General features: G+C 40.6%; 2 protein-coding genes across 8 annotated transcripts in view; one reads left to right on the top strand and one right to left on the bottom strand.

The window, feature by feature from the left end:
- The window catches only part of LOC106086370 (myogenesis-regulating glycosidase), a 106,576-nt gene extending 86,801 nt beyond the window's left edge, over positions 1–19,775 (top strand). For 4 of the 5 annotated variants that reach the window (XM_013251015.2, XM_013251016.2, XM_013251018.2 and 1 more), the window contains exons 3-6: positions 17,140–17,308; positions 17,376–17,471; positions 17,537–19,388; positions 19,449–19,775. In XM_013251015.2, coding sequence (XP_013106469.2) covers positions 17,140–17,308; positions 17,376–17,471; positions 17,537–19,388; positions 19,449–19,585 — 2,254 coding nt within the window. In that variant the 3' untranslated portion in view covers positions 19,586–19,775. Of the gene's footprint in view, positions 1–4,216; positions 4,563–17,139; positions 17,309–17,375; positions 17,472–17,536; positions 19,389–19,448 lie in introns of those variants that run through there. The other variant, XM_013251019.2, reaches the window with a different exon arrangement.
- A 4,337-nt stretch (positions 19,776–24,112) lies between these two features.
- Positions 24,113–24,976, bottom strand: part of LOC106086369 (A disintegrin and metalloproteinase with thrombospondin motifs 6) — a 170,373-nt gene continuing 169,509 nt past the window's right edge. For all 3 annotated transcript variants that reach the window (XM_059366467.1, XM_013251012.2, XM_059366466.1), the window contains one exon: positions 24,113–24,966. In XM_059366467.1, the coding sequence (XP_059222450.1) occupies positions 24,653–24,966 (314 nt within the window). In that variant the 3' untranslated portion in view covers positions 24,113–24,652. The remainder of the gene's footprint in view (positions 24,967–24,976) is intronic.

Raw genomic sequence — 24,976 nt, 5'->3', positions numbered from 1 at the left:
TCTATGAATGCATACAAAAGGCAGTATTTGCTGATATCAGCAGACGAATTTCCCTGGGTGTAGGACATTTAACAACAATTAGTAGGAGTTTTGGATTCGGTTTTTGAGAATATTTAAAAATAATTTTCTTTCTTGAAAAATTAACCAGTTTTAGTTGACGAAAATAAATCAAAAAAAAACTTAAAACGCAAAAAATGGACAAAGAAAGAAGCAGGTAAAAGCGTCCCAAGTTCGGCAGGGCCGAATCTAGGCAATCCACCACTATGGATTATACTAAAAGTTAACACAAAGGATTTGGACCTTACGTGATACGATTGTTGGAAGTCGCAACAGAACTCTACGTACAAAATTTCAGCCCAATCGGATAAAAATTGAGGTTTCCAGGGGCTTGAGATGTCAAATCAGGATATCGGTTTATATAAGGAGCTATGTCAGGTTATACACCGATTTTGACCATGTTTGTCACCATTGTTGGAAATCATAACAGAACCCTACATAGAAAATGTCAGTTCAATCGGATAACAACTGCGGCTTTTAAGGGCTCAAGACGTCAAATCGGGAGATTGGTTTATATGGGAGCCATATCAGGTTGTAGACCGATTTAGACCACACTTGGTACGATTGTTGGAAGTCATAATGGAACACTGCGTGGAAAATTTCACCCCAATCGGTAAATAATTTCAGCTTCTAGGAGCTCAAGAAGTCAAGTGTGGTGGGTATAACAAGTTTACAACTGCAATAACTTAAAAATTTCTTTGTATTTCTGATTTTTATACCCATACCATAGGATGGGAGTATACTTATCTAACCTTTCCGTTTGTAACACTTCGAAACAACGATCTGCGACCCCATAAAATATAAATACTCGACATTCTGAGTCGATCTAGCCATGTCCGTAGAAATCGCGATAGCTTTCGAACGCGTAAAGCTAGTCGCATGAAATTTTACACAGATACTTCTTATTGATTTAGATCGTCGGATTGGAAATGGGCCATTTCGGTTCAGAGTTGGATATAGCCCCCATATAATCCGATCCCCCGATTTGACTTCTTGAACCCCTAGAATACTCAATTTTTATCCGATTTGGGTAAAATTTGGAACAAAGACTTGAATTATGACTTCCAACATCCATGCCAAGTATGATCCGAATCGGTCTATAAGCAGATATAGCTGCCAAATAAACCAATCCCCAGATTTTACTTCTTCAGCCCGTAAAAGCCAAAATGTTCACCTGATTTGGCTGAAATTTGGCCCAAAGCCCTATCTTATGTCTTACAACACCAGTGCCAAATTTTATCCGAATTGGTCAATATGGTGATATAGGCCTCCTAAGTACCGATATCCTGATATGACTTTGTGAGACCAAACAAGTAAGAGCGTGCTAAGTTCGGCCGGGCCGAATCTTATATACCCTCCACCATGGATCGCATTTGTCGAGTTCTTTGCGGGGTATCTCTTTTTAGGCAGACAAAGGATAAAGAATAAGAACTGTTATGCTATTGGAGCTATATCACATTGTAGTCCGATTCGGACCATAAATGAATTGAATGCTGAACATTGTAGAAGGCATTGTGTAATAATTCAGTTTATTCGGACAAGAATTACGCCTTGTAGGGGCTCAAGAAGCAAAATCGGGAGAGGTTTTAAATGGGAGCTGTATAAAGCTATTAATCGATTTGGATCATATTAGGTCATGAGAGAAGCAGTTGTACAAAATTTCAGCCGAATCGGATGAGAATTGCACCCTCTAGAGGTACGAGAAGTTAAGATCCCAGGTTGGTTTATATGGCAGCTCTATCAGGTTATGCGCCGATTTGCGCCATACTTAGCAAAATTGTTAAAAGTCATAACAAAACACGTCATGCAAAATCGGATGAGAATTGCACCCTCTAAAAGCTGAAGAAATAAAGACCTAAGATCGGTTTATATGGCACCGACACCAAAACACCAGCCAAATCGGATAAGAATTACGCCCTCTAGAGGCTCAAGAAGTCAAGATCCAAGATAGGTTTATATGGCAGCTATATCAGGTAATGTACCGATTTGAACCATAATTAGCACAGTTGTTGGATATGATACCTAAACACCACATGCAAATTAATCGGACGAGAATTGAGCCCTCTAGAGGCTCAAGATGTCAAGACCCAAGATCGGTTTATATGGCAGCTATATCAAAACATGGACCGATATAGCCGATTTACAATCCCAACCGCCATACACTAATAAGAAGTATTTGTGCAAAATTTAAAGCGGCTCCTCCTTCGGAAGTGACCGTGCTTTCGACGGACATGGCTAGATCGACTTAAAATGACATGACCATCAAGAATATACATACTTTATCGGGTCTTAGACGCATATTTCGAGGTATTATAAAGAGAATGACGAAATTAGTATACCCCCATTCTATGGTGGAGGGTATAAAAAATAATTCATGTACAATCTCCGTTACTAAGAGTAAATTTTTTTTCGAAATCCATGGTGGCGGATACCCAAAATTTGGCCCTCCCAAACTTAGCAAGCTTTTACTTATTGGATCAAGCACCCTTTATTGTTTTATCTCTGCTAAATTAGGAAAACTTTAGGATGTATAAGGTTATGTTAGGTTGAAAAGAGTGTGCAGATATTAATCTGTCCCATGCCACTCTAGACATACATCTAAGCCAGTAATCGGTTTGTTTTGAGCTCTAAAAACTAAAGAGAAACCTCGGAAAACAAAATTTTAATTTAGAAATTTCGTGCTACTTACAAAATCCTTAATTGTTTTCCATACAACTCCCCTAAGTTGGTTCATGTCTGGTATCGTGTCCCCACCTATGTACCAGTGTCTGTTAGCCGCGAAAGCCTGGCAATCACATAGGAAATGCTCCAACGTCTCATCATCTTCCCCACATGCCATCACTTGCCGCACCGATTATGCATAAGTGAGCTCGTGGTCATATGATACCAAAAGCTATACTGACCTCCTTCTGACTTCCTTTCAGTAATAGCCTCGTCCTCTCACGATCTGTATCTCCCCATGGTATTTCCGTCGTCCTACCGACCGTTTCGCTATTCCACAGCGTTATATGCGTTCGTAGTCCACGCTCTTAACTCGGACTGCATCGCCCCGGAAGGCTTTGGGCTAACGATATTTATTGACTGGAGTCCTCTGGCCTTCGCTGCCAAATCGTTTGCTTCTTCATTCCATTCCTTCCAAGTTTCCTATGGTCGCCTCGATTACACCGCGATAGTATGAGCTGCTCGATTCATTATCCCTTCGCCTTAAGTCTCATAACCGCAGTGGCTGCCTCATATTTAATCTGTATGTCAATAGGTCGGATTTCTAGAATAGTCTTCAGTGCCCTGGTGGGTGGTGTCCTCATCGCTCCGCCCATGCTAAGACAACATGTTCTCTGAACCTGTTGTATTATCCTAATGTTGCACTTTTTCCGAATCGCAGTCCACCAAACTATCGAGGCATAAGTAAGTATTGGTCTAATCACGCTTTAGGCCCAATTTGGAGCCTACATCCCGCCTACATAGTGTACAACATCTGTGAGCCTTCTCGGTGCGCTCCTGAATGTGACACTTTCAATTCAGTTTCCTGTCTAAGATCACTCCTAAGTATTTGATCTTGTCAGATATCGAAATCGTTTTATTGAGGAAACGTGGTGCGTTAAATTGTCTTCCTTCTGAACAAGCAGAGCACGAGGTTATGCATATTGCCTTAAGATTTTAAGTCTGGAGATCGGTCTATATAGCGGCTATATACATAACTAAACTCCGATTTTATGAGATCAGAAGGTCGGGTTTATATACAAAGAATACGAAATCATCAAACATTTTTGTGAAAATTGCTTTTGGGTATAAACGGGTAAATACCCGGGTAATTACCCAATTTACCGGGTAAATACCTTTTGGGTATTTAACCATCGCCCATCTCTAGCTATAGGCGTTCACAGCCGCCCATAAATTTTCGATACGTCCGTAGGTACATGCTTTCGCAGAAAAATTTCATACATTGATAAGTAAATCAAATAATTCACGCTTTCAACGCCATTTACGCGACATAAGTTCGCAGTTTATCTATCCCACCAGCCGACTCTGACTCTATTTAGCCGCTCTAAATGCCTATCTAGACTAACCACATACGTGCTAAGTATGCATATGGATGCGAGAGCGTAGAGTAGAGTGACAGAATTTTTCCAAGATTTAAACAAACATTTGTTTGCTGTTCAGTATTATGATGGACTCGAGACAGATAAGATCGTCGGATTTAACAGAGATTGTAGTGAAGATTGTGTAGAGAGTGTCAGTGCGCAAAAGCCCCTAAAGAAATGGAAGCAAAGAGGGAAGAAATTATTGTGTCTCGTTGTTGTTGAATAAGAAAAGTGATTCAATTGAATTAAATCTCGGCATTAAATCTACATTGCATAAAAGTAATTTAATACCATCAAAATTGGAAAAAGGCAAATAATATTAAAAAAAAAAATTTTATCTATAAGATTTTCAAAACTTCAGAAATAATAAAAGTGATCCAACAACTAAGAGTGGGTGCATATTGATTAATGATAACAACAGTGGTGCGTATTCATTTTATTTAGTATTTTATTGAAGTTAATTGCATCTATAAATGCAATTAGGATTTGTATGTCTTTTGCCACTAATGACAGATTCTAAGTTCATTTATTGCACCTAAAGTTGAGGTATACCACAAACTGCTGTCGATACTATAAATGAACTATTTTATTCATAACGTGTGTTATCTGGCCATTACCATATTACCATTTTAGAGGACGTGTGTTGCGCGAAGATGTTCCTCATAAGTGAACAACAACAAAATCTAAGTAAAACCGCATGAAATTCGACCAACTCAAACTTGAGACACCCACCACCACGTTTAAATGTGTCTTTTACGAAAATAAAAAATTCAATCGGTTGATTGGTCTATGTAAGGTTATATGAAGATATATTCTGATAATTCCATATTCGCCCTTAGCTTTTTTCTCAAAGCATTTGTCTAAATACATACATACACTGAAAAAAATTTGGCCGAAAATTTAAGATTTTTCACTATTCATAGCACTTTAGCAATGAAAACGAGCCAAAGAACCAAAACTTTAAAATAAAGATGCTGTCTTTAAATTAAATTTCCTATTTACTAACGGACATGACTATTCGTTTCAAATTTTGGAGTTGGTGAAACCTGAGAAGATAGATCGTCACAGTTCGAAGAGCGGATTTTTGTCAGAACTGGCTATTATTCCACTGCGTGTCAAATAGCTGACGATACCACACTAGCGTTGCCACAGACCGGCCAAGATTTCATTGTCTAATGCCAAGATTGTATAATCGCCCGAATATGATATGATCTCAATGCCGTTGGGAGGGTGTGGGATAGAGGATAGGTGGAGGTTAAACAGTGGCGGAGATCTACGGGTTTTCGACTACTTATCTCTTTACTCCACAAACCACCAGCAAATACACAAGTAACTCGTGACCCGGCGTTTCCGGTCTGACTGTAGGGACGTGTTGGCGATGTCCTCAAATATTGGGTTGCCCAAAAAGTAATTGCGGATTTTTTAAAAGAAAGTAAATGCATTTTTAATAAAACTTAGAGTGAACTTTAATCAAATATACTTTTTTACACTTTTTTTCTAAAGCAAGCTAAAAGTAACAGCTGATAACTGACAGAAGAAAGAATGCAATTACAGAGTCACAAGCTGTGAAAAAAATTTGTTAACGCCGACTATATGAAAAATCCGCAATTACTTTATGGGCAACCCAATAGTTTGGCATAGTAGTCCGTGTCAAACGCTGTAACATGGCCTGGACTGATTGAAGCCACGAAAATATGTGTGGTCTTCGAAATCCATGCTGATGCTCGGCGAATGGATATTCTCCAACGAGGCTTGGAAAGAGTAGTCCCTTAAGCATTGTTGTTGTTGTAGCAGTTTACTGTGTTCTATCTTTTGTCTGCTTGATGCTGTTGAGTGTCAAAACCCAGGAACTCTGCGACTAAGATGGGGTGCGTCCACAGGGAGCTGGGTCTGGCTAGGCAGTTAAACAGATGACGTATATCATCATTTGCTCGTCGGCATCAATCCTTGCTCTGTAGGAGTTGAGGCGTCTGCATCTGCTAGAACGTAATTGAGCCAGAACACTCTGGTTTGCCGGGCGAGGTCAATTTCTTCAGATGCAATGGGAGGCGTTCCTTTTCCAAGGACTACATTCATGCGGTAGCCAATTACCGCATCTGCTACCGTGTCTGCATGAATGTTGTCTAGACCTGCTAGATATGCCGCTTGATCTAGAGGTTCTCTCTTGTAGCGATGAACCTCACGCCCCAGATCATGTAGATCTACCTTAAGGCTTCTGGGCGGTGGATATCTAGCCACAAGATGATGATTTGGACGGACGACGATAGCAGTCCTAAAGGTATTGCTTAGACAGCATGTAGTTTTGTCTTCGCAATGGTAGGATTTTTGTCTCCTGATGGAGGTGTTCCACAAGAAACAGCCCCTCCCAATTAGGAGGGCGGCATTCTGACAGATCTGAACATTATTCCACTGCGTGTCACAAAGTTGACGAAACCACACTGGCGCTGCATAACTTACCACAGACCGACCAATGGCTTTGTACGTGGTCAACAAGGTTTGTTTGTCTGTACCCCAAGTGCTGCCAGCAAGTGACTAGAGGATCTTGTTTCGACTTTTGACTTTATCGCAAATTGCTGTGGTATGTGGGGAGAATGTGTAAGAGCTGTCAAATGTGACACCAAGTATTTTGGGACACTTGATGGTCGGAATCATTTCTCCATCGACCATCATAGTCAGCTCAGTATTCACCTCACGCGTATTTGTAGTGAACAATGTGGTTGAAGATTTGGTGGCAGATATCTTCAGATTTCTTGTAGCGAAATATGAGGCAAGTTCGTTGAGGTAGACGTTCAACGTATCGCAGATTTCAACAATGGTTGGGGGGCCTAATGCCGTGATCGTACAATCGTCCGCGTAAGATACGATCTCTATGCCGTCTGGAGGATAGGAAGAGGTTAAACAGTGCCGGAGATATCATCCCACCTTGGAGAACTCCCTGTTTCACTATACGATGCTTCGACCTCTTATCCCAAGATTCCAAAAATGTCTGGCGACCACACAGATAATTCGCCGCCCGGCGTTTCAGGCCTGGCTGGAGGGACGTGTTGGCAATGTCCTCAAATAATTTGGCATGGCGGACCGTGTCGAAGGCCTTCGATAGTTCCAGTACCACGAGAACCGTCCTATCACTTGGCCTGGGCTGATTGAAGCCACGGTAAATGTGTGCGGTGATGGCATGCCTAGCTGTTGTTGTGTTGGTCGGTTGGTCAGTGGATGTCGAGATTTATGGGGAGGTGGTTTGACCCCAAAGAGGAGGTGGTTTGACCCCGATCAATGGAAATGTGTATCATGCAGGCCAAGCCCCCACCTCCACTCCTTGAGCGATTCTTACGTAGCACATTGTATCCGTGACAACTGTGCAAGCTGCAGTTGTTGGTCAGCTTTGTCTCCTGGATTGCTGCGACCAATATATCTTTCCGACTCATGAAATCCACAATCTAATCGATCTTGCCACGGAGTCCGTTGCAGTTTAGTTGCAAAAATGATACATTTCAATGGCAATGGCATCGCTGGCAATGTTTGGACTGGGATGCTGCCGTTGCGTATTTTGCCGTACGGGAGAAGTCGGGAGTCACATAGTCCGACAACGAGGATGCAGAAGGCGACGACGACGACGCTTGTGACCCACTGCTGGCTATGTTCGCACAGCACCTTGCGACATATCCAGTATGCCTATACTCTCGTTGTGAAGTGAATCCAGAGCAAGATCGGAAATGTACTCACTCTATGTACCGGTTACATCTCACCGACACCGACCGATGATGGAGGTGGTTCTGGCAAACCGAACAGAACCAGGGTCCGGCGTTCTTTTCAATCCCGGCACGGAGCAGACGAAAAGACGAACACGTACACTGAGACGGCAGCCCTTGCCGATGAGGGTTCCATCGGGTCAATCCGGTGCGTACATCCGGCTGCCATGGGATTGGTCGCTCAAGCGTCTTGGCTACAGGTGAGAAAAGGCAGAGCCGTCTGAAAGTGCTCTACTATAAGAGTGCTCAACGACAGGTAAATCCAGATTCTTCAGCAACAGTGTAGAGATTCCATCGAAGCCCAGTGCTTTGATGACTTGGCGCCATGGATAACATTTGCAACTTCGTCCACGGTAAATTGTGATGGCTGTCCATCGGCTCGGCTGACTCGTTCTTGGGATACTCAATAAATTGAGGGTTAAACAACTTGCCGCTTCACACTTACGTCGCTTAAAGTGGATGAGGTGCTGTCATCCATTCTTCCGATGTTCGAGAGTGACTTAACAGTAGATCACATCTTGCATAAACCAATACCTAAGTTAGCTGGGCTACAACTCCCATATCTATCTTTGTCCGATTGGGACTAATACGGCAATGACTTGATCCTTTGCTAATTTTAAAGTAAAGATCTTCAAATGAGCCGTTTCATCTCAGCGTTATTTGTCAGTCAGTCACAAATTGAATTGAATTAATTTGTTCGGGAATTATTTCGCCTAAAAACAATTATTTAGATTATAATACCAAAAAGTTTTGATTTATGTTATTTTTCTATAAATACGATATGCGCTTGCCTTTAAAGCCAGATTCGAAGAGTGCACTGCTCGCAGTTGATTTAAATGACCAATACTTTCATTATGATAAAGTATGCTAATAAATTGTTAAATATTTACTCAATTCTATTTCTTTTTTAGTTTAGCACATTGAAATGTTTATTATGATGATTTCAAAGAATACGCAATAAAAGTACACAATTAATGGAATAATTTCAAGAATTGCAAATTGAACTTTTATAAAAACAAAACAAGTACCATGGAAATACTCGGGCATTTTTGGATTTATTTGGATTTTTTAAATTTATGATTCGCCTCAATCAAATAATTTCGAATATTATTATAGCTCCAATATTAAACAATCCGCCAAGTTAACCTTTAAGCTGCTAGAAGCCCCAATTTTCATCCAATACGTCTGAAATTACTGTACTTGAAGTACACTTTTACCCTCCGTCACTTACGCCAAATCCCACCCTTATAATTTATCAATGAATATTGTCTCCATATAAACGGTTACCCTGATATGACTTCTTGAGACCCTTATAGTCCAGTGTGTAGAATTTTGTAGCCCTGTCTTACGACAACTTTCGAACGAATAAAGCTAGATAGACCCGATAGAGTTCTTCATCGGCAAGGGCTGCCGCCTCAGTATACAACACACTGCTACAACAACAACAACCAATCTCCCAATTAAACTTTTTGAAGACTATCAAGCGGGAGAAGGCAGGCGAACCGGGAAATCCCTCATCAGTTGGGGTGGCTCTAGTAACCATTGGACACGAATATTTAACCATCCTTAATTCTATGCCTTCTCCGCAAAATTTCAGATCAGTGATCAACCCTTTTGTTTTCCTCTTTATCGCGACAAACCCCCTGCGGAGGTCCGGCTCTCCGTGTTTAGTGGCATTAAAGAGCTAGCAATGGAATGGCCAGTTTCGCACGATTTGACTTCTTGAGCCCTAACAAGCAGCAATTTTTCCCGATTTGGCTGAAATTTTGCTGTTATGATTTCCAAGAACTGTGCTAAGTACTGTTTAAATCAATCTATAACCTGATATAGCTCCCATATAAACCGGTGTCCCGATTTGGATTCTTGAGCCTATACAAACCGAAATTTTTGTCCGATTCGACAAAAATTTTGCTTGTAGTAATCTGTAATGACTTCCAACAACTGTGTTAAGCACGGTTCAAATCGGCTAATAACCTGATATAGCTCCCATACAAACCGATCTCCTGATTTCACTTCTTGAGCCCTTTTTATACCCTCCGCCATAGGATGGAGGGGGGGGGGGGGGGTATACTAATTTCTTTTAATTCTGTTTGTAACACCTCAAAATATGCGTCTAAGACCCCATAAAGTATATATATTCTTAATCGTCAGGTCATTTTAAGTCGATCTAGCCATGTCCGTCCGTCCGTCTGTTTGCCGAAAGCACGCTAACTTTCAAAGGAAGTAAAGCCAGCCGCTTGAAATTTTGCACAAATACTTTTTATTAATGTAGATCGGTTGGTATTGTAAATGGGCCTAATCGGTCCATGTTTTGATATAGCTGCCATATTAACCGATCTTGGGTCTTGAATTCTTGAGCCTCTAGAAGGCGTAATTCTTATCCGATTTTATTGAAATTTTGCACGTAGTATTTTGGTATCACTTCCAATAACTACGCTAAGTATGGTTTAAATCGGTTCATGTTTTGATATAGCTGTCATATAAACCGATCTTGGGTCTTGACTTCTTGAACCTCTATAAGGCGCAATTCTTATCCGATTTTATTGCACGTAGTATTTTGGTATTACTTCCAACAACTATGTTAAGTATGATTCAAGTCGGTTCATAATCTGGTATAGCTGCCATATAAACCGATCTTGGATCTTGACTTCTTGAGCCCATAGAGCGCACAATTCGTATCCGATTTGGTTGAAATTTTGCTTGAGGTGTTTTGTTATGACTTCCAATAACTGTGCTAAGTACGTCGTAAATCGGTATAGAACCTGATATAGCTGCCATATAAACCGATGTGGGGTCTTGACTTCTTGAACTTCTAGAGGGCGCAATTCTCATCCGATTTGCCTGAAATTTTGTACAACGGCTTCTCTCATGACCTTCAAAATACGTGTCTAATATAGTCTGAATCGATCCAAAGCTTGATACAGCTCCCATATAAACCTATCTCCCGATTTTGCTTCTTGAGCCCCTACAAGGCGCAATTCTTATCCGAATGAACTGAAATATTACACAATGACTTCTAAAATGTTCAGCATTCATTTATGGTCCGAAGCGGACTATAACTTGATATAGCTCCAATAGCAATAACAGTTCTTATTCAATATTCTATGTTTGTCTAAAAAGAGATATCGCGCATAGAACTCGACAAATGCGATCAATGGTGGAGGGTATATAAGATTCGGCCCGGCCGAACTTAGCATGCTCTTACATGTTTTTTTTTTTGTCCTAATTGTCTGCCCGCGAGTTTTGTCCGATTTGTCTGAAATTTTGCATGTGCTGTTCCGTTATGACCTCCAACAACTACGTTAAGTACGGTCCAAATCAGTCTATAACCTGATATTGTTCCCGTGTTAACCGGTCATCGATCATCCTTGTTCGGTTCCTAGTAGCTTTAGTTTTTGCTGGTTTGACAGAAGTTTAATATGTAGAATAAAATTATGCCCTCCAAATAAATTTAGCAGAATCCATTGTGATGGGTTCCTAAGTTTCGGCCTGGCCGAAATTAACACGCTCTTACTTGTTTTAGTTTGAGGATAAGTGGCTGTCCTCTTCCCTGTTTCGTAAAAGCTCGGGCGCGGGTCTTGGCCGCCTTGTAACCTGCGGCATCAGCCCACGCCCTCCTTAATTGTAGAAAGCGTCTTCCCTAAGTTGAATATAGTGCACAGTTTGTGCCAAATCAAAAAATCTTGGAAATAATTCGGAACTTTTGAACGGATGGAGATATGGACTCGAAACTTAACATAGTCAATGTTGAGGTGTTTTCCAATAACGAACCTCTGCGCTACCGAGGCCTCCACACTGTGCAGTGTAGGCTTCACTAATTCAATAGCATGATGGACATTAATCAGTGGTCCATTCTTAGCCAGCTTATCTGGCACCTCATTCCCCACCGCCTATTTATGTGCCATTAACCAGCAGATTCTTTCTCATGGTTCAAAGATACTTTTTGCATCTCATTACTAGTCTCGACCTCACATGGTCTATTTTTATACCCACCACCATAGGATAAGGGGTATATTAATTTAGTTATTCCATTTTAAACCCATCGAAATATCCATTTCCGGCACTACAAAGTATATTTCGGATCGTCGTTAAATTCTAAGGCGATTTAACGATGTCCGTGTGTATGTCCATCTTCTTTAATCACTCTACAGCCTTCAAAAATTGAGATATTGAGATGAAATTTGGCTCAGATATCTCTTTTTGCTGCACGCAGGTTAAGTTTTTGGACGGGCCAAATCGCACCATTTTTGGATATAGTTGCCATATAGACCAATCTACAGATTTAGGTTCTCAATCCCTGGATTTTTAACCCGATTTCCGACGTCCGACTCAAGTATGGTTCAGATCAGACTATATTTAGATATAGCTGCCATATGGACCGATCTGCCGAATAAGGGTCTGAAGCCCATTAAAGCTTTATTCATTACTCGATTTCGCTGAAATTTGAAATAGTCAGTGGCTGTAAACTTCCCGATATCCGATCCGGTTCAGATCGTACTATATTAAGATATAGCTGCCATATTGACTGATCTGCCGATTTTGGGTCTGAAACCAATAAAAGCTTCATTTATTACCCGATTTTGCTGAAATTTGAAACAGTGAGTTGTTTTAAGCCTCCCGATATCCAACCCAAATATGGTTCAGATCGGACTATTTTTGGATATAACTGCCATATAGACCGATCTTCCGATAAGGGCTAAAGCCCATTGAAGCATTATATATTACTCAATTTCGTTGAAATATGAAATGTTGTGTTGTTGTAAATCTCCCGACATCCGACCCAAATATGGTCCATATAAGACTTCAGACAAAACCGCATTACTGTAATACGTTTTAGTGAGAAATTACACTTAAGTGAAACTTGATGAAAACAAACATTAATTTCTATGTGATACTATCTGGAATTTTAATTCGCATCATCAATGCAATTGATTGCAAAGCTATTTTGATATATAACTTATGATTAGAGATGCGTTTCTACCGGGTAAATACCCAACGCTTGGGTATTTATTGGGTAAATACCCAATAAATACCTTTTTTGGGTATTTATTTGGGTATTTTTAATTATGCAGATATCTTGGGTATAAAAAAATTTCCAAAAAAATGTTTGATGATTTCGTAGTCTTTGTATATAAACCTGACCTTCAGATCTCATAAAGTCGGATTTTAGTTATATATAGCCGTAATATAGACCGATCTCCGAACTTAAAATCTTGAGGCAATAAATTGGTTAGTTCTGGCAGACGCCTATTCATTTCTGTAGGGTGCGGTTCAGATCGGGCTATATTTGGAGATAGCTGCGCTTAGACCGATCACCCGATCTCCAGATATAGGGTACTGAGGCCATAAAAGCTCAATTTATTACCTGAATCCGATGAAATTTGGCACAGTGTGTTCTGATAGACCCCTACCCATTCCTTTAAATGTGGTACAGATCAGACCATATTTGGATATAGGTGCCATATATACCGATCTCCCGATATTGTGTAACGAGCCTATAAAAGGAGTTCCGGTAGCCCTCTAAACCTTTTTGTTGAACATCGTCCAGATAGGACCATATTTGGATATAGTTGCTATATAGACCGATCTCCCGATATAGAGTTTGAGCCCATAAAAGGAGCATTCTCCATCCGATCTTCAAATTTAGGGTCTTAATTTTATAAAAAGTAGATTTATTGCCTGATTTCGCTGAAACTGTGACTTGTATAAGAGTTCTCGGGACCTGAACCAATTATGATCCAGACCAGCCCCCTATATACAATAGATATATATTAAAAACAAATAAAATTCAGAAAAATTCATGGAATCTTTACTTGAATCTATAATTTAATGTTTGAAGATTATGTCATGCAAATGTTGACCGCAACTGCTCCTCAAATGCTCCATCCGCTTAGTCCAATTTTGGCATTCTCTCTCCCACATTTCGGCCGGTATCTCACTAAGAAATGCGGGCTTGACTGTATAGACCAAACTGAAAATATTTGACAGTGAAACAAGGTAAAATACTTAGGAGTGATCTTGCTCAGGAAACTGAATCGGAAGTGTCACATTCTGGAGCGTACCGAGAAGACTCACGGATGTTGGTTAATTAGACCTATATTTACTTACTGAGGCAGTAGTTTGTAAGAATAATACAACAGATTTGGAGAATTTTTTGTCTTAGCATAGCCGAAACGATGGGCACCACGCCCACCAGAGCATTAGAAACTATTCCAGATATACGACCCAGTTACGTACAGATTAAGTGTGAGGAAGCCCGATGCGGCTATGAGACCAAATCTGATGGTAGAATGGATAGTGAATAGGAGCTGGTCACATCATCGCAGTATAGTCGAGGCCACGATAGGAAATCTTGATGGAATTGAAGATGTTTCCGATCGGATACCTGAGACTACATTTGGGGTCGAGTGCGAGGAACTGCTGCCAGCGGCATAGTCGTATATTGATGGAACTCTGATATTTCTATGGAAGTTCATGCTTCACGGATGGATTAACGCTAGAGGACAGTGTGGGCCTGTGGTTTACATTGAGAACTCGGGAATAAGATCTGTTTCCGACTGCCTGACGTCGAGTGTGAAAATCTTTATGGACAGTAAATTGGCCATCAGGGCAATAACAACAGGGAGGTAAGGGTCACGAACAGTCATGAAGTGCAATAAGGAGATTAACGCCTTCTCTGAGTATGGCACTAAGCGCATTGTTTGGTCGCCGGGCAATAGCGGAGTAAGAGCAGACGATTGGCAGTGAAGGCCAGAGTTAACCTTGGCCTTCAGTAACCTTGGTTAACTCGAAGCCTTTTGGGACGTGGCAGTTCCATTTAGGTCGATCGGTAGGATGATGAAAAACCTATGGGGATATCCGGATCGTGGGAAGACCAGGCTTTTACTGAAGGGAAGAAAGACGGAGGTTAGTATGGCTTTAGGTATCATAGTAGGATGCATAGGACTACGAGCTCACTTATGCAAAATAGGTGCGGCAAATGGTAACGTGTGTAGGTCGTTTAAGGAAGATGATGAGACATTGGAGCATTTCCTATGTCATTGAACGGCTTTCGTGGCTTACAGATACTGGCACTCAGGTGGGGACACAATACCAGACTCATGTCGTGGGGCGTGGGATGGAAAACAATTAAGGATTTTGTTAGTAGTACGGAATTCCCAACTTAGATTTTCTTTTTCAAGGTTATTTTTATTGAGATTCCCTTGAAGGATCTTGTCCGGCTTTACACCATTGTTAAATGCTTTATATTCATAGATAGTGTAGCAAAAAACATTTAAAAGTCAGCAAAAGTGTGTTGTTGCTAGAAGCATTTGACTGGTTATCAAGTATCGCGATTTCAATTTTGACCAAGAAATATCATCAGCGGGTGATGTCAAATGGATCATGGTGCTGTACGACCATCCCAATTTTTATACCTTCCACCATAGGGTGGGGGTATACTAATTTCGTCATTCTGTTTGTAACACCTCGAAATATGCGTTTGAGACCCCATAAAGTATATATATTCTTGATCGTCATGTCATTTTAAGTCGATCTAGCCATGTCCGTCTGTCCGTCTGTCTGTCGAAAGCACGCTAACTTCCGAAGGAGTGAAGCTAGCCGCTTGAATTTTTTCAAAAATACTTTTTATTAGTGTAGGTCGGTTGGAATTGTTAATGGGTCAAATCGGCCCATGTTTTGATATAGCTGCCATAAAAACCGATCTTGGGTCTTGACTTCTTGAGCCTCTATAGGGCGCAATTCTTATCCGATTTGACTGAAATTTTGCACGTGATATTTTGGTATTACTCTCAACAACTGGGCTAAGTATGGTTCAAATAGGTTTCTGTTTTGATATAGCTGCCATATAAACCGATCATGGAACATCACTTCTTGAGCCTCTAGAGGAAATTTTGCACGTGGAGTTTTGGTATCACTTCCAACAACTGTGCTAAGTATGATTCAAATCGGTTCATAACCTGATATAGCTGCCATATAAACCGATCTGGGATCTCGACTTCTTGAGCCTCTAGAGGGTGCAATTATCATCCGATTTGGCTATAATTTTGAACGTTTGTGCGATGTATGGTTCAAACCGGTTCATAACCTGATATAGCTGCTATATAAAGCGATCTTGGGTCTTGACTTCTTGAGCCTCTAGAGGGCGCAATTCTCATTCGATTTGGCAGAAATTTTGTACAACGGCTTCTCTCATTACCTTCAACATACGTGTCTAATATGGTCTGAGTCGATCAATAGCTTGATACAGTTTCCATATCCAGTGTAGGGGTCGTGGGTTCGATTCCCCCCAGAAGCCATGGTCTGTCGCTACTGTGGTATCACAATGGACTTAAAATTGTCTAAGTGAGTCTGTAAAGGACTGCCACTCTTAGCTAACCTAACCTAACCAGCTTTTCGTTAACTTCAAAGCAGATTTCAACAGCCCTAGACGTTCAAAGGTATCTTTGAAATGATTGGAAGAGAGTCAGTAAATGAAGATAAAACAAAGTCAATGGTATCAACTCTCGGATCGACCTGTACACCCGGTTAAACAAAAAAAGTACTTGGATTGCTTGAGAGAAAGATTCTTCGTGAAATGTATGGACCACTCTGCATTGGTAGATAATATCGGCTTCGTGTGATCCACGAACTGTATGATGATAAAAGCATAGTTCAAAATACAGCGATAGCTTTGGCTAGTTTTTGTTGTCAGAGTGAATGATGAAGCTCCAGGGAAGTAGTACTATGAAGGTAAAAGAGGAAGACCAAAACTCCGATGGAAAGATCAAATGGAGAAAACATCTCGAAACTAGGTGTCAGAAATATATTCTGAGTTCGGTTAGTGGGACAAATGTTTTGTCATAGCCATTTAATGTAAATAAAGTATGTCACTTAAACGAAATTTTCCAAGAATTGGTGGTTCCTTGCAACTTTCATCTCAGATGTAGGAATGCTCCTCATAAGGCAACGTACATACATTGTTGGGCGTTTGAATTTATAGGGGCTGCCATTTTCCACTTTGAATCACGATACATTCACTTCACGTTCACCTAAGTTTGTTCTGAACCCTGTCTAATTCATTTACCCTTATTTTCTTCAACTTATGGAAGAGCTTTTGGTAATTCCTTCCTTAGGCAAAACAATTATGTTGCCCACCTGCGGCTGTAGTTTCCTCCTTCGACCCAGAGATTTGTTACTGGGAAATCCCAATATTTGTAATCATTGTGGTCAACGAATTACTAACATCTCTCCCTCTTTTAATTTTGTTTCAGAGATCGTTTTCGAACGAGACGCAGAGCATCGATTGCCCCGCTGCCGGCGCTGCGTTTGAACGATAAGGAAATGTTGGCCAGTGACTTTGATGCGTACAGTGTGGCCAGTAATCAGGCCTCCATAACCAGTGTGAATTCATTGGCCAGTCTTTTGCGAGAGAAAATGCAAGTAAGTACAGTGAAGAGCAGAAATTCAAAATCCAATCCACTTCCATGTATCCTATTTTTCTTTAAAGGCTTTTCCCCAAATGATTCGAAAAAAGAAGCGTGAAACTAAGGATTACAAAATCAAAATTTTTGTTATAATCATGTTTTTCATGATTATATTTTTGGTAAGTTTCGACAGACATTTCATCATTAAAAGAATTCATAAAAATCTTTGGTTCTCCTATTTTAGATTGGTTTTGCCTATGTAGGCTATCATCGAAAACTTTTGACCTATTCCTATTTTGAGAAAATCAAATTCAATGGCAATGATCGTATACTGCGTATTTTGAGTCGCGACGAAAAGGAGGTGATCTCGGGCCAGCTGGGCAAAACCATAGGTATGGACAATAAACCCTTTCACTGTTTGGAGGACAATCGAAAACAGGATGGTAGTGTTTGCATGGAATGGAATGGCATAGCTCGCTTGTATATGAATTTTCTTGACAAGGATGTGTTTCGTTGCTACACCATCAAGTGGCAATCACTGAGTGCCGGCAACTATCCCACCGACTGTTATGAATTGAAACGGAATAATGGCCTTTGGTTTGGGGGTGGCATAACCAAGTCCCGAGAATGGTCACTGAGCAATGATAACTTCGATTTCACTCCCTTCTCGAGTGGTGATCTGAAAGTCCATCAATTTGGTAATGGCGTCAAGCGATACTTCATCAATTCCATTGGTGTGGCCATACAGATTAGTGAAAAAACACCGCTGCATTTATCCATCAATACGACCACAAATGAGTTTTGTATGAGGGCCCAAAACGATGACTTCACCTTTGTCAATCACCTTACCGAATTGCCTGAATTGGAGTATAAAATTTGCACTACAGATGGCATGAAAAGTCTGCACATGCTAATGACTCAGAAAATCCTATGGGATGGTCTTAAGGTTTCCGACATGCAAATCATAAAGTCCCTGATGTTTGAGCCTGTGTGGCGTACGCCGCACAGTGAGACCATGGAGACGTTCAATGAGACCACCATTTACAACTACTCGGAGGATCTAATAGCGCTGGGTCTGCCTTTGGGTCATATCTTAATCAATGAGTTTTGGCAAGAGAATGTGGGCGATTTCACGGTGGACCAGAAAAGATTTCCCAATTTATTTAAAACCATTGACTTGCTGCATCGCCGCGGCTTCAAAATAGTCTTCACCATTCAGCCCTTCATAAGCACGGACAGTGAAAACTTCAAGGAGGCTGTGAGAAAGAAGCTTTTGATCTACGAACGTCATTCGGAGAGAAGCATACCTGCCCTGACTCGTTACAAAAGTTCCTCCAGTGCTGGAGTTTTGGATATCACCAACAATGCCTCGGTTTATTGGCTCAAAGAGAAACTGGAAAAATTGAAGGCCGACTACAAAGTGAACAGTTTCTATTTGGACTTGGGCACTGGGTACAATTTACCCCACTACTACCAGTGCCGTCAAACTCTGGACAACCCCGATATGTATGCTAAACTTTTCACCGAAAGTTTAGAGTCGGTGGGCTTCATAGGTGTCTCAACGGCCAGTTCGGTACCCAAACCTCCTGCGTTTCTCAGCACCCAACCGCTGAACTCATCCTGGGATGGATTAAAGGAACTCATGTCCACTGTAATGAATTATGGCGTTATAGGATATCCCCTAATTCTGCCCGGCGCTGTAGGAGGGGATTATTGGCTAAATAAGACCATGACCAAAATGATTTCTTTCTACTCTCTGGGTCAACCGCCTGAACCGGATGAGGAGCTCTACATACGTTGGCTTCAGCTAATGACATTTATGCCAGCCATGCAGTTTAGCTATCTGCCCTCCTACTATAAGGGGGATCAGATGAAAAAGTTGGCCAAAGATTTGGCCATCATACGTCAACAGACTGTCAATCCTGTATTGGATAAAACTCTCAGCGAGTCTCTGAACGAAGGTGTGCCGCTTATCAGACCGCTATGGATGTTGGATCCCAATGACACCTCTTGCTTAAGTATCAGCGATGAGTTCTCAGTGGGCGAGGAGTTGATAGTGGCACCCATTCTAGATCCAGGCGTGGAGGAGAGAGAAGGTAGGCTTTGATTTAATTTAAAAATGATTTCTTCTCTTTCAACTATCGTTTTTGTTATAGTTTACCTTCCACAAGGCGTTTGGAAGGATGGCATCGATAGTTCTCTGCGCAAAGGTAGCCGCTGGATTCACAATTACAAAGTACCCAGAGATAAGATAGCATTTTTCACAAAAATGCCAGACAAAACCAGATTTTAGAAAAAAAAAACCAACAGACAATCATTAGACATTGTGATACCCAAAGAGAATATTCCATAATCTGTCCCCTCTGATGTGGGCAGATTACTATTTGAATTTAGTATTAATTTTATGAAAAATAGACAAAACTTTGTTAAGTTAAAAAAAAATAAAATATTTAGATTTATAAAAAAGAAAAAGTAGTTACGCTTGGAATTTAACAGAATTTTTTTCATTAAACATAGCTGGGTGCCAGCATCTATTGACCCAACTACTTCGGCGATAGTGATACCTTCATGATGTTACCTAACGACACTAAATTTTGTTGGGTTTTTACCTCCACCTTAGAATCCTTTCCATTCGCCATACCTTTATATGCGGAATCCGATTGGAATGGCTTTAGTGAACTGGCGAAGAAAAGGCGTTAAGGCAGCAGCCACTCGCCTCCTCCCTGGTGGGCGAATATCACAGATGTAAGTCCTGCAAAAGAGCGTGATTCGATTCGTCGCTCTGATTCTAATATCCCTAGCATAAGGCAACTGAAAGCAGAAGTCAATTAGACAGTCAACGAACACAAGCGGCATCAGTTGCTCAGTATAAATTGAGAGCCGGTATTTTAAAGTCTCTCTGAAAACTCTACAGAAAGAAAGCTAGGTACTCAGCCGCTTTGAATTGTCAATTTATTAAGCAAAGTGTAAAGTAAGACCATTTGTCACATTCCTATTTTCCTAAGCGATGATCAACCGGAAGAAATTGCCGTGGATATAGTTACTGAAGTCTCTGCAGCTCCAATTCGTTTAAACATCTGGGTCCATGTAATATCTGTACTCCAGGGGTCAAATTTCGGACCAAGCTGCTTAATCTGTCCCTCATATCCTCAAAAAATCGATATTTAAACCTGATAAAGATTCGACTAAAGGTGAGCCATACAAACAAGTTTCCTTTTTCTCTCTACCATCCAAGAATAAGGGGTAGCACGACGACATCCTGCCAATGTTGCACATATAAACAGAAATCTCAACTAGATCAGACCGTGTCATAAGATATGATCTAAGGAAGGCGTATAATGCAGTCAGTCATGACTCGCAGATGTTGGCTCGATTTCTTGTCATCAACAAAGGTTTCGAAAAGAACATATCACGAATACAGCTCTACATGATTTTACTGCACATAAAGGGTGATTTTTTAGCTATTATCCTTTTGGAAACACTGGTTTAAAGAGCTCACGCACGTTTCGTGTTTTGTTTCACTGTCAAACATCTTCAGTTTTATATATAATTTAACCATAAATCGTTTTACAAACGAACAACGCTTGCAAATTATTGCATTTTATTATCAAAATGCGTGCTCTGTTAAGAAAGTACATCGCGCGCTTCTTCCATTTTACGAAGAAGATCATTTTTGGCTCAGGGGTTACGTAAATAAGCAGAATTTTTGATTTTGGAGTGAAGATCAGCCAGAAGCATTGCAAGAGCTACCAATGCATCCAGAAAAAGTCATAGATTTGTGCGATTTATAGGCTGGGGGCTCATTGGACCGTACTTCTTCAACGATGATGCGAATCGTAATGTAACTTTGATGGTGAGCGTTATCGTTAGATGATATCCAACTTTTTTTTGCCCAAAATGCATGAGTCTGACTTGTATGACATGTGGTTTCAACAAGACTGTGCCACATGACACACAACACGCGCAACAATGGACTTATTGAGAGGCGAGTTAGGTGAACATTTTATTTCACATTCAATTGCCCGTCTAGATCGTGCCTTTAGAATTTTTTTGTAGGGCTAGGTTAGGTTAGGTTGAAAAGAGGGTGCAGATATTATTTATTAATAAACCTAAGCCAGTTATTGGCTTGTTGTGCGCTCTAAAACCTATAAAGTAACCTCCAAAAAGAATATTTAAGTTAGAAATTCCGTGCTACTTACAAAGTCCTTAATTGTTTTCACTACCACTCCCCTAAGTTGGTTCATGCCTGGTATTGTATCTCCACCTAAGTGCCGGTATCTGTTAGACGCGAAAGCGGGGCAATGACAAAGGAAATGCTCCAACGTTTTATCATCTTTCCCGCATGCCCTACACATGCTATCACTTGCCGCACCGATTTTACATAAGTGATTTCGTAGTCCTATGTGTCCCGTTATGATACCAATGGCTATACTGACCTCTTTCTTGCTTCCTTTCAGTAATAGCCTCGTCTTCTCACGATCTGGATCCCCCCTTAGGACTTTCGCCGTCCTACCGACCGTTTCACTGTTCCACAATGTTGCATGCGCATTCGTCGCCCACTCCGTTAACTCGGACTGCGTCGACCCGAAAGGCTTCGTCTGCCCTTTCAATTCCCCTTACTCCGTTATGGCCCGGCACCCAAATGATGCGGATTTTGCCATCCTCAGAAAAGACATTATTCTCCTTCTGTTCGTGACCTTACTGTCCTGGTTGTTATTGTCCTTATGGCAATTTTACTGTCGGTAAAGATGTTCACACTCGACGTCCTCGAGTTAGCACCACACCACTTCACGCACTCCGTAATCGCCCGCTTCTCCGCTTGCAAGACCGTTTTATGGTCAGGCAGTCTAAAACAGATCTTAGTCCCTGGGTTCTCAATGTAAACCCCCTGGCCCACTCTGTCCTCTAGCTTTGATCCATCCGTGTCACATGATCTTCCAGATGGCAATACAAGGGTTTCGTCAATCTAAGAGTGTGCCGATGGCAGCAGTGCCTCGCACTCGACTTCAAGGTTCATCTCAGGTATCCGATCGAAAACCTTTTCCCTTCCTTCCAGGTTTCCTATCGTCGCCTCGATTATACCGCGATGGTAAGAGCTGTTCTCATCCTCAATCCATTATCCCATCGCCTTAAGTCTCATAGCCGCAGTGGCTCACACTTAATCTGTATGTCAATGGTTCGGATATCTAGAATAGTCTCCAGTGCCCTAATGGACGTGGTCCTCATCGCTCCGCCTATGCCAAGACAACATGTTCTCTAAACCTGTTGTATAGTCCTTACGTTGCACTTTTTCTCCATAGCAGTCCACCAAACTACTGAGGCGTAAGTAAGTATTGGTCTAATCACGCTCCTGTGGAGCCAGTGGACTATCCTCGGATTCATGCCCTATTTCGAGCCTGCGCTCCTGAATGTGACACTTCCAATTCAGATTCTGTCCAAGATCACACCTAAGTATTTGCACTTGTCAGATATCGAAATCGTCTTATTGAGGAAACGTGGTGCGTTAAATTGGTCCACCTCCGTCTTCCTCGTGAGCAGGCATATTTCAGTCTTCTCTGGGTTAACATTAAGACCTCTGGGTCTAGCCCAGTTGGAGTAGAGATCTATCAAAACTCACCGTGTCAAATTTCATCAAAATCAGATAAAAAATTCTCCTTTTATAAGCTCAATATATCTATTCTATACTCTGGGAGATCGCGATATCGGTCTGTATGGTAGCTATATCCTAACATGATACGATCTGAACGAAATTCAACAAAAAGGTGCATACTTCAGTCTTCTTTGGGTTAACATTGAGACCTTTGGGTCTAGCCCAGTTGGAGTAGAGATCTATCAAAACGCACTGTGTCAAATTTCATAAAAATCGGATGAAAAATACGACTTTTATGAGCTCAATACCTATATCCGGAGATTGGTCTACATGGTAGCTATATTCAAATATTGTCCTATCTGGACCACACCTCACATAATGGGTCTTCTAGAACTCACTGTGCCAAATTTCATCGAAATCGGATGGAAAATAACCAATTTATTGCCTCAAGACTATACATCTGGAGATCGGCCTATATAGCTGCTATATATAACTAAATTCCGATTTTATGAGATCAGAAGGTCAGATTTGATAGAAGTTTGGTAGGTAGAATAAAATTATGCCCTTCAACTAAATTTATTTGGTATAGATTTTTAGCAGAATCCATGGTGGTGGAATCTCAAGATTCGGCTCGGACCGCATTTATTTGTTATTATTACATTTGTGGTTTTGAAAAATATTTCTTCCCAATTTTGCAAAAAGTTTCTTATAGAAAGAAACAATCAACTGGTATTAGTGAGCTCCTGATTGGTGGATTTAAGTACCGTCACTTTTCAAAAACTCTTTGTTTTTTTCCATTTATCTTGAATGGGAAATAATAATGCACATCTATTGTTGTGGTCTCTTAGAGTATGTATTTTTTATTAGAGCTTAATCTACATATCTTAGAGTAATATCTATAGATTAAGGATAACATTTGCATTATATTTCCTGAAGCATAATTCTTACAAAATTTACAAAATAAAAATACAACGATCCTATAAAAACTTGTTAACTTTTTTAAAAAGTTTCTCATCCATATTGAATGGCTATTAGTTAATGGGCAAAAATATGAATTAGTTCAAAACTACAAGTATTAAGTACACATTACATTTAAATCATTATAATCATTTTTAAAAGAAATAAATAAAATAAATAATGTTAAATATAAATATACATTAAACAAATCCTTAAAAATAGTTTCCTTACAAATAAATTATAGCTAGTCTACAATAAAATTTATTGAGGGAATATAGTTCGAATTTGTATTTGAAATTATTGAATTTGGAAAACGAAAAGTTGTTCTTAATTGGCAATAGATGGCATTGATGGAACGACTATTGCTGAAACCCGGGTTTGAAACCCGAATTTGAACTCAGTAGTTTTGATACGTAGGTGAGCTTGACAGCCTACGCACCAAAACGTCCCACAACTCAACGTGGAGTTACATACTATGCGCGCGCATTAAAAATGCAACTCTACAAACAAATCCCACAAAAGCGATGCGCAAAAGTCAAAGAATTTTGAACTTTGGCGCCTAAAAACACACAACTTCATGCATGGCAACACAGAATGACGCAATCGTCAAAGTTGAAAATTCTTAACGTTTGCGCGTAGGTTTTGTGGGATATGATTGCAGAGTTGCATTTTTAGTGGTATCCAACTCCACCTTTACAAAATTATTTAATTGCGTTATTATATTTGCAAAAAATTAACTAAACCTAAAATCTCTAGAGTAGTAACCTTAACGAACTTCTACATCCCTCAATTACTTAAACTAAACCATCTGTCTTAACTATAGCGATTTTTGAATTTTTCTCTTATACTACAATCGGGTAAATTGGATTCACAATAATCCGTATCGTTGGGTCTGGTGGACGGATTACATCTCTCATCATCCAAAATGACATCATGCGGATCCAGACACATGACAGAGCGCCTGCGCACTGGCAATGGATCATCGGGATTTCGGCAGGTGACAGGGCAAAATTGCCATGGCCCTGTCAACCAATGAGCCGGACATGGTAGGCTACTGCATTTTTTCGTCAGCCGCTGAGGTCGTGGATTTTTGGCAAAAGCCCAGCAAAGTTCGGTATCCGAGGTAACTGAAAGAAG

Source organism: Stomoxys calcitrans, chromosome 4, assembly GCF_963082655.1.
Source record: "Stomoxys calcitrans chromosome 4, idStoCalc2.1, whole genome shotgun sequence".
Classification (NCBI taxonomy): Eukaryota; Metazoa; Arthropoda; class Insecta; order Diptera; family Muscidae; genus Stomoxys; species Stomoxys calcitrans.
This window is presented reverse-complemented; position numbering and strand designations above follow the sequence as displayed.